Below are 10775 nucleotides of genomic sequence, written 5' to 3'. Positions count from 1 at the left end.
CAGTTGGTTTTAGTAATTTAAACATTGGAGCATATTTCTCAGAAAATATTAACCCACACAGAACACCAAAAAGGCCAAAGGGCCAAAAGGTGAGTATAATAAGTGTAGTGTTAGTGTATGGGAGACTGTGTGTCTGTAACTAATGAAGCTGTGATGTAGTGCTGTGTGTATTTAATGGGAGTTTAGAGAAAAGGAATATACTTTCTGTAACATCTGTATCACCAAAAAGCCTGATTCCTTGCAAAAAGTAATTAATTATACCAGTAATTACTGGTAGAGACATAATTAGTCTAACAGACAGGTGGTGATGAGATGGTTTACAATGTCTATTCAAAAACCGAATGCCGTGAAAAGAACAGTGTACAGAGCTTTGACAAAATGAAATTCTTTACCTTCATCTATGATCAAAATCAAGAGAAAAATTAACTTTAAAATGTTTCTGAAATGTTGAGGTTCGAGATATAGACCGTATGTTATTTTAAATGTTTGCTTTTGCTCTTTTGTATGTGCTAATTTCTTTTGTTGTTGGTGTTTATTGTTGTCCTGCTGTCCTTATTGTTATTTTGTCATTTTCTTTCCTTTATTCGTTCATTTTCTACAAATTATTTTGTTCAATATTATGGGGAAGCTGTAGCTTTCATAGGGCAAAAGGTTATTACGACCACATGACCATCAACATGGGCCCGATGTTTGTTTGTTTTTTTACCTCCAAGCCACCAAATATTACAACAACCAATTGGGTTGTTTCTAGGGATGCACAATATTGGACTTTTTGCCGATATGGCGATATATTGGGAGTGCTTGGGCCGATAACTGATACTGTGTATATATACACATAACTGCAGATGTAATTTAGTCTTTTCTGTAGTGAAATTCACATTATTTTGCATACTCATGTCACAGCAGATGTAGATGTACATTTTCTTCATTGTGTTAAATAAAATAAAGGTACAGAAATAATTGCTGTAGAGGGCGCCAGCATAGAAGTCAAGAAGGTAGCAGTCCGTTTACCCAACTGTTGTAGTCATTAGTCATATCAGCAGATTTTGATGTGTTGCTGACAACCGATAATACATTTTTAAGCCAATATCTGCTGATACTGATATGGTACCGATAATATTGTGCATCCCTAGTTGTTTCTATTATTGCACTTATTGTTGGGTTCAGGTTTCAATTATACAATTCAATATTTCATGAGATGCAAAGACGCAAAGACTCTAAGAGGCAGATGATCCCAGTATACATGTCCACAATGAAAGCGTACCTGTGCAGACTACATGCTGTCCATGGTCCTGAAACAGTGACGTAGGTGTGCTGCTCATCACGCATCCTCTCATCTTCTGCCATTTTTTTCCCAGCCAGCTAATTTGCTAAACAAGGGGTCTCCATCAGCAGGAGGCGGGGAAGACTGCGGGCAGCAGAAGGAGGCAGTCGAATTACCTTTCCGAGGAGAACCGTGGAGCTCTTCTACACTGTAAACTGTTTAAAAACGCGACACAATGTCTGATTTTGACAGCAACCCGTTCGCAGACCCGGACTTCAGCAACCCTTTCCAGGTAGCTAACCTGGCTAGCTAGCCTGCTAACGCTTGGAGAGCAGTTGATGCCAGTCTGACGCTAGCATCCCTGCTAACGGTCTGACTATCTAGCAAACAGAGCTAATATGTGTCTGTACTGTCAGTCTTAGAACGCACATATGAAGTGTTTGTTGCATTTTTGAAAAAATACACCTAAGAAGGTTTATCTAACAGGTGGCTGCCTGTCTGCAAGTTCACTAAATAACGACGATGCAAACAAAGAATAAAGCCATATGATGTTAGCTAGCTAACTCTTAGCATCAATCAGGTACGTCGTGTACCAAGTTATTTCAACACGAACACAATGTTGGGATATTCAAACGTAACGTTAAAGTTAAATGCGGTCTCATTAATGTTTCAACGTTAAGTAAGGACTTTAATATAACGCTGTGGTAAATGGCGTCGCACACCGACACTAAACTAACCATAGAATCACACGGACAACCACTTAAAACACATTGAAAATGACAACAGTTGACATAGCGTTTGTTTGAGTTTCATTAGTGTCGTGTTCTTCGTAGGCCAGATGGTGACAATAAACCCTTTGTGCTTTACATGGTCAAGTTTTGTAAAAAAAAAAAAATATGGTGCACTGTAGTAAAGGTTTTCTACGTGACACTAATTACCTGGGGTTGTTTGGCGATGTTGATGCCACCAGACCACCTGTAGATAACGCTAATGACGCCGCCCGTGTACCTTCCCTCTATTTAAGGATGGGCCTGTCAGTGGGTGGGGTTAAGATGGACGCTGTCGGTGTGAGTCCGAAAAGTAAAAAAAAAAAAGAATAGTCCGTTATTAAACCTTCTCTTTGCCCTTGATGGAAAACCAATAGAGTGTAAAGGAAACATGTTTGATCTATAGTGTTTGGCTTGTGGTGATTTGTGTTGTTGATGATGTTATTATTCTAACGCTATATGGTTGAATACTCACTCACCTTCTACCGCTTTATCCTCCACATGAGGGTGGCTGGGGGTCACTGGTGCCAATCCCAGTTTACACAGGGACGAAAGGCGGGATACACTCTGGACAGGTCGCCAGTCCATCACAGGGCTTAAATATAAACCATGTCACACTATTTCTATGCTGTGTCCTTTATCATCTGTTACATTTACTGCTCAAATGTCCCATGGGCACAACCTGTTTGCTGCCACTTTGCTTTACTAGCACATTGTTGCTATTGCCTTTGTCCGTCTTGATAAATTGACATCACTGTCGCCGGGGCAACACAAAATCTGAGCATCACAGTACTGAGAAAAACGTGGCTTAATCAGCATTAGTAACTGACAAGTGTTTATATTCCAAAATAGAGCGTTACAGTTTATGGAGGATTCATAAAGACTCAGGAAAAGTCAACTGCAATGTTAAGAGAGTTTGCTGCACATACACACACGATGATGTAATTATGCAAGAGTGGGCATTAATGATGTAGGTCTGCTGTGATATGGACAAAACAAAAACGTAACCCAAGTTAGCAGGTGGGATGGACAGGTATTTATAGCTGGATATAACTTACGGTTATTTATTAAAGGTTGGCATAGTATCCAGTGGAAAAAAGAGGATATGAAAGGAAGCAATAAAGCTTCTTTCCATAGCATTTAGAGAACAGCTTTTATTATGGCTGCCACTGCAATTGTTCTGTCACTCAGTAACCTTTCTTTATCACATCTCTTTGCACATCATCCTATTCATAATGTTTTAAAAGCCAAGAAACTAATGAAACACTAGCCTTAATTTATTTTATTGTATGCACACTGTGCTCCCACTTTACACCCTGCTGTTTATTCTGTTTAATACAAAAATGACTGGTCAGAACATGATAATTAAAAGGCTCTAATTAATGTCTGCTTAGGTGTGGTTAGCATACAAATGATTGGTTGATAGAAACGGGTAACCATTATGAATTTGATTTTGTTTTAAAAAGTTTTAACCCTCTGAAATCCTCGGTGTCTCGTAGGATCCTTCTGTGACGCAGGTGACTCAGTCTGCCCCACCTGGTGGTCTGGAGGAATATAACCCCTTCACGGATGCCAGAACGGTCAGCTTAAGAAGCATGACTATGATCCCGCATGTTTATGTTTGTGTGATACTGAATCAATGACCTAATTTATTCCATTACCGTCTTTCTCTTCTCCTCCACCACCTCTCAGTCACAGAGGATTCCACTGACAATATTTGACTGTGGCCCAATTACAGTTTTGATTTCAGATTCTGCCTTTAGGATTGCACAAATATTAACATAGCAGGTCTATGCTGGATTACAGGCAGCCCCTGGAAATGCTCCCAAACCTGCTCCAGCTCCTTCCCAGAACACCCAACCTGCCATCATGAAACCTACAGAAGAACCACCTGCTTATTCACAGCTACAGACTCAGGTACTGCATACAGAAACTCATGCTCATACAATATACTGCAACTGCATTTATATTTATTTGTCTTTTATATACCCATCTGTGCTTCAATGGCCTAGCAGAGGCGCAATGAGGTATTGTCTTTTATCTGATGTCTTTCACACCACACCAATCCACGTCACTGTCCTTAGTGTGCATTTATTTAATGCCTTTTCCCCACCTGTAGCTTTCCCTTCAGAGTACAATTTTAGAGCTAGGTTAGTACTAACAGAAGAAGACACGTGAGATGACAGTAGGAGTTGATTGTGTTTCCAACCCCCCTTCAAACTAACACACCCAAGCATACCTGAGTGGAAAATATCCTCCATCACTTATCTTATTGGATATCATAAGTCCTGTCAGATGCTGAATGGTGAATTTTAGGGGCGTTTCTGTGTCTTTGTTAGGACCAAGCACGTGCACAGGCAGAGTTGTTGAGAAGGCAGGAGGAGTTGGAGAAGAAAGCAGCAGAGCTTGATCGTCGGGAAAGAGAATTACAGTCCCATGGAGCCGCGGGAGGTCAGTCAGTTCAGTGAGATCCCTTATTCACACACTCGGTTCACATTAACCCTCAGAGTCAGTGTGGTCACTGCCAATTAAAGCTAGACTTATTGCAGTGGTGATAAGAATCAGACAGTTTGTATGTTACCGTGGTAACAGCTGAATTTGGCACAGTTTTCCATATATGAAGAACAGTACACTTTGAGTATCCAGGGGCCTTTCTTACACAACGTATGCAATGTATGGATTTGTATATTTGGGAGTTTGAGTTTTACTCATTTCATGTGCACATGAAACAATGTGCATTTACTTCTATATATGCACCAGTATACATTCTGGACTACTACTATATACAGTATATTCTGTTGAACAGTTTGCTTTGCACTTGAATAAACTTGACACTTGAAGTGTCTTATTTAAAAAAAAAAAAAAATGAATTAATTAATTAATTACATACATGTTTTCCATCATGGTGCTAGCTTTTTTTTTTTTTTTTAGATTATCCTTAATGTTTTTGCAGATTTAAGAGAGAGAAGATACACTAAGCTTTAAAAGTGTAGTTAATGTAACTACATTCTAGCATCTGTGTCAGTCAAGACACATGTAGAGTTCAGTTCACCCACACTCAATACATTTACTTATTTTAGGGTATACAGCATATAGTGATCACTTTGCATGAGGTAAATTTTTTTTTTAAGTTCTTGATATCATACAGGAGTAATCAACAAAGTAGTTTTGCCTTTTCCCACACAGGTCGGAAGAACAACTGGCCTCCAGTGCCAGAGAAGTTCCCCGTCGGCCCTTGTTTCTATCACGATATTGCAGTTGACATCCCTGTAGAGTTCCAGAAGACGGTCAAGATCATGTACAACCTTTGGATATGTAAGTGGATCATTATGGAGTTAAGTTTCTGTATTTATTCAGGAGTTCAGGAGTTCAGGCAAACAGTCTTGAGCAGTAGTAGCACACGAGCGAGAGAAAGAGGGGACAGGGTTTCCAGGAAAAGCATTGTAAAGTCTGAATGAGAAATTAACAAATAGTGAAAGACAGCACTCTTGGATCATCTTTACTGAGAAGGAAGCATTACTGCCTAATTTGAGAAGTATTACCTCCTCTCCAGTGAATATTATCATTGTAGTTCTGTTAAACACAGTGCAGCGCATCAGGGTTTACTTACATTGTTCCAGAAGCCCCTTATTATTCTGCTGCATATCTCATTTCCAGAGTCATTAAATAACACAATGAACAGTAATTTAAATCACTTCATTATCAAACACATTTGTCTTCTCATTTATAATACTAGTGCATTTGATAACGGAGCGATGTGTACAATTTTACTGTATATAAGTTATAGTTTAATTGCGTTCTTTTACTTAAAGGAGTCTAGTTTCGGTAATGGTATTCCTCTGTCTCTTTTCATCTCTCTCACCCTCTCCAGTTCACGCAGGCACGCTTTTTGTGAACATGTTCGGCTGCTTAGCCTGGTTCTTTGTGGATGCATCTCGTGGCGTAGATTTTGGTCTGGCAATCCTATGGTTTCTGCTCTTCACCCCTTGTTCCTTTGTCTGCTGGTACAGACCACTTTACGGGGCTTTTAGGTAAGCGGATAAATGAGAAATCGCAATGCATTACAAACGCACGATATATTTTTGACAACCACTGTGTTGTGAAGAGATAAAAAATCCAGCTTCGAACAAAATGGTTCTCCATGCCTTTTTCATTTTCTGAAGGTGTACTATCAACAATCCCAGACCAAACATGTGGTATATTAACAAATTCTGCAGTTGCTTGTCCTTTTCCTAGTTTACAAGCACTAGTGGGGGAATCTATTTATCAAATGAAGTGTGTCTGACTCCACTACACCAGGTGGCAGTATGCCCCCTTTCAGCTTGTCAGTATTAGGTTTTATACTTTAGCTGGTGGCGAGTGGCTTAGCAAGTCAAGCGCCATTCTTAGTCCTCCTACCATAATCTTCCAATTATTCAAGCTGAAGTGTTCCACTCGCTGTGGTCTTCTGGCTTCTTCTCTTATCTCTGGGTCAGAGTTCAGGGGCGGGAACTGTGGAGCATGTGCTGATTGCCCAGGCCAGTTTAAGTCAAACTGAATGTATCGATTGTCGTTGTCACTGATGTCTGATGTTAGCCATTATGTCAAACTAAACTTTACACTTATTCATTCCCAAGAATCTGGTTCCTGTCTGGGAAGAGAGCACATGAAAAAATTTGGATAAAAACACAGTTGCCGCTGTCTCTTACTGCCTCATTCTCTTTCTCCACCACAGGAGTGACAGCTCATTTCGCTTCTTTGTCTTCTTCTTCGTCTATATCTGTCAGTTTGGGGTTCACGTCCTGCAAACCATCGGCATCACTGGCTGGGGAACATGGTCAGTATTTTGCAGCTTGCTAATATACCAAACCAACCTTCAGTCACATCATTCCAATCCAAATGCCAATGGTTACAGAATTTTACCGACTAATGTTCCAATACTTCATATTTGTTTTGTTTTACCAGTGGCTGGATTGCAGCTTTAACTGGTCTGAACACCAGTATCCCAGTGGGCATCATTATGTTACTGATCGCTGCTCTGTTCACTGCACTGTCTGTGGGCTCGCTCATCATGTTTAAAAAGGTAACGGCATACACCCTACGCATGCTACACGTGCGTTTAATGCACTCAGTCTAAACTGTGAGAATACATACAGTACAATCTAAAGCCAGCGCTGTAGCCAAAGTCTTGTGGTCTAATTCTCTCCTCCACTCTTTCCAGGTGCACGCACTCTATCGTACCACCGGTGCTAGTTTCGAGAAGGCTCAGCAGGAGTTCGCCACTGGAGTCATGTCGAACAAGACCGTTCAGACCGCGGCTGCTAACGCCGCGGCGAATGCTGCAACCAATGCTGCTCGCGGAGCCTTCAAACCTCATCCATAAACTGACACACACTCATGCTTACACATACACACTCACAGACACACACACACACACACACACACACACTGATAAGATGGAGATGCACAGCTCTGGTCCAGTTTCTCAGATCAAACATGTATACAGGAAGGTGCCCAGAGCTGTCCGTCCTCACGAGACAAAATCCGACACATCTGCCATGTCTGCTTCTCAGTCAGGTGACTATATGCTCACATCCCCTTGAAATGTCCACTTCGTGAGTTGAGGTGTTCTCTGAGTGTGTGGGATTTCATGTGAATTTCTTACTCCCTACTTTGCTCCCAAGTTCAGGCAGAGACGGCATTTTCTAGCGTACCTTATTTTTTTGTCATGGTGATGACCTGCAAACCTGCTTCCTGCCTGGTTAAACACAGTGTTGAAAGTCACAAAAAAGTGATAATCTGATCATGGCGTTGCACATAAAATCTTGTTTTTCCTCGATCACGTAACTGAAACGACGAGTATATGTTTGAATGGCTGCGGCTGTGTGTGAATGTGTACTTCACTTAAAGAAAAATGTGACGCTCCAGTGTGGGTGTTTTTTTTATATAATACAGTGCTTGGTCACGGAGATTTGAAAGGTGAATTTTAATGGCCTCTCTGTGTGCTACTTTGTTCGGAAAAGTGGGCTTGGTCGGGCATCTCTGTAGCTTACTAAGATGTGACAGCATGAAAGTGACGTGCTTTAACAGCGGAAGAATTTCTTCCCCTCGTATATTTTCCATCAAGTTTTCTGTGAGAAGCGAGCTATAAAAACTACTGCATGTCCCAGTGGCTGTTTGACCGATCGGTCGTGTTTGTATTTGTGAAGACGCACTGAAGGTCAGTAGGTCACCAGTTCTCACCGCAAACTTTTATCTGGTTCAGTTCCGGTGCTTTCATGGCCTGGTAAAGTTAATAAAAAAAGAAATAGAGGCAGAGAACAACACTTTCTTTTATGTACGTGTGTATGTTTTGACATTAACTGTGTGGCTCTCTCCCCTCGGTTGTTTTCGTAGCCCTTTCACACTCGGTTAAATAACTAACGTGCAAATGAGTCTGAGAGTTGCTGAGTCGTAGCCTCCTGTTTTCATGTTTCCTGTTGATGGAGGACTCATAATCCTTACAGTGTGGTTACTGAGAGAAGTGACCTGGCTTTTTCACACTGTAGACGACCTGGACAGTGTTAAATCTATTCCTTTTAAAATACCCTGTATAGAAAACATAATAAATACACTGATACTAGTTAATTTTTGGTTGTTTTTACAGTATTGGATTACTGGCAACAGACGTTACATATCCGATAAAATAGATTGGACTTGATGCACATTCTATGTCATCCCTAAAATGTTTTTATTTATACACAATAGCGATGGTGTTTTTCAGTTGTACAGACTACTGTCATTAAGGTGAAATATGGACGTGGATTACGTTAATGTTGTGGTTTAGCACCTCTTAGTGGTGAAGAGTGGAGATGTGCACGTTGATGACGGGTACTGCTGTTATTATGTTACATTCAAACAATGTAGTGGGTGGAAAAACTGGAGGAGACGATCAACTTTTCATGAAGTATTAAGCCTACGTCTTGGAAGCAGTTTATGTTGTTATTTTGGACATCATATCTTCAATGTATTGCACATTTCTTGTTTTGCGTCAGTTTTCATGCATAAGACAAACATTGGTTTTATTTATGGCGTAATTTATGTTGTTTGCGTTTTGGTTTGGTTTTTAAAGTGCGTTTTTTTGTAACAATGACATGATCGTAGCATCAGCTAGATTTTAAAAAGTGTTTAATGACTTGCAAGTTGTGTATGTGTGGGTAAAACGTGTGTGTGTATGACTGGTGAAAGAACAACAATGGCCCTCAAGTGTTATTCTAAGTCCTGTAAAGCTGTGAGAGATCTACCAAATGTCATAGATTTTTTTTTCCCTCTTCCCTCTGTGATGTGTTCCCTTATCATGTTTTCCTTTTAAAGTATTAACTACTTTGCTACGTGTACACTGACATGATTCCCACGTATCTATAATTTGATGAGCAGTTGCTAAATGAAACCGTGCCACAGTGAATATTTTGTCGACGTGTTTGATGAGTTGGTCCCGCAGTGCCAGTGACGTGTTACCCAAACTTTTTGTTTTTTGACCACTGGCCCTTTCTATTTCACTGAATCCAAGAAGAAAGTCATTCAAAAAGGGACACTTGTATATTTTGTATAAATTTGAAAATTTGATCTCCATTATCAGAAACGTGTAAAAAGAAAACGTGATGCACTCTTGTCTGGCCTTTGTCGCATGTGAAATAGTTTGAGTTTTGTATATTTATGGTATTAACATGAAATAAAATTTGAAAGAAATCGTGCGGATTTACATGTGGAGTTTGTACCAGGTTTGGATGCAGCAACCAAATGAATAGATTAGTCTTTAATCACAGAGAACTTCACTAAAGGAGTGCCTTGGTTTATTCGAGTACAAAGAACAGACTGTTTCTCTTCACACGCATCAACCTTTCACACATGCAGCATCACACGCCGTGCCACAGAAGCCGTTACTCTTGTTAATGTAACAAAAACGGCCAACAAGTCCACATCACAGCAGTCTGGAAATGCTTCTCGACACAAATCCACATCCTCTTAGTCCCAACGCAAACACACACTACACTACTACAGCTCACTTATTGCACATGTTCACCTACAATAAAAATGAATAAAAGCACAGCATCACATGAATTACAGTATCTACCAATGTGAAATTAATCCAGGGTCAAGTCTCTGCAGGTTTCAACAAGTCAAATTTAAGACTTTTTTTTAAAGACCATACTGAGTACAATTTAAGATCCATTTCAAATCCATACTGGCAAGACCTTTCACAATTGTATTTAAGACCTTTTATGAGATTTTAGGAGAATTTAAGACATTTTAAGGCCCCGCGGATACCCTGAAAACACAATATCGGGTGCCTGTTGTAAAAGGGAATACTCTGACTCTATTTAACCAAAATCTTCTTTACCTTCTGCATCATGGCAACTCCCATGATTCACCGGGACCGTTTGCCAAATGCTCACCTACTTCTTGTGTGTCTAGTGTCAACTCACAAAGCCAAATCGTGTCCGTATGGATGTTCCTCATGTCAGGCAGCCTAAGATAAGCTGCAGCGGTTTATCTTACTGTGGGCAAGGACACAGTGAAACACACACACACGCTAATTTACTGGTAGGAACTTCCTTTTATGTAAACAATCCCTTGTGGCATCATCTGAGAATAACTAAGTATCTTACTGCACTCTTAGAAATAAGGGCTCCAAAAGGGTTCTTCTACAAGGGCTGAGGTTCTACCTGGAACCATTTGCTTCTGAAAAACCCTTTTCACGAGAAGAAAGGGTTTTTCAAGGGTTC

The 10775-nt window shown here is 40.3% G+C and overlaps 1 protein-coding gene across 1 annotated transcript; it reads left to right on the top strand.

Annotated features, from left to right (window-relative positions):
• The first annotated feature begins 1418 nt into the window (after positions 1 to 1418).
• On the top strand, positions 1419 to 9660 carry LOC310940051 (secretory carrier-associated membrane protein 1-like). Its single transcript, XM_083904970.1, has 9 exons — positions 1419 to 1556; positions 3531 to 3611; positions 3838 to 3948; positions 4371 to 4482; positions 5218 to 5346; positions 5903 to 6062; positions 6746 to 6847; positions 6976 to 7093; positions 7232 to 9660. The coding sequence occupies exons 1-9, from the start codon at positions 1500 to 1502 to the stop codon at positions 7391 to 7393; spliced, it is 1032 nt and encodes a 343-aa protein (XP_083761096.1). The 5' UTR covers positions 1419 to 1499; the 3' UTR covers positions 7394 to 9660.
• Positions 9661 to 10775: the final 1115 nt, after the last annotated feature.

This window comes from Microchirus variegatus (assembly GCF_963457635.1).
Source record: "Microchirus variegatus genome assembly, chromosome: 18".
NCBI classification, from domain to species: Eukaryota; Metazoa; Chordata; class Actinopteri; order Pleuronectiformes; family Soleidae; genus Microchirus; species Microchirus variegatus.
Note: the sequence above shows the minus strand (reverse complement) of the source record. Positions and strands in the feature narration are given on the sequence as shown.

Bases quoted from the DNA above. Each gene is read 5' to 3' on its own strand.
- LOC310940051 (XM_083904970.1), top strand. From the start codon at position 1,500: ATGTCTGATTTTGACAGCAACCCGTTCGCAGACCCGGACTTCAGCAAC. The intron at 4,483-5,217 runs GTCAGTCAGTTC...TTTCCCACACAG, and splicing joins GTCCCATGGAGCCGCGGGAG to GTCGGAAGAACAACTGGCCT. The intron at 6,063-6,745 runs GTAAGCGGATAA...TCTCCACCACAG, and splicing joins CCACTTTACGGGGCTTTTAG to GAGTGACAGCTCATTTCGCT.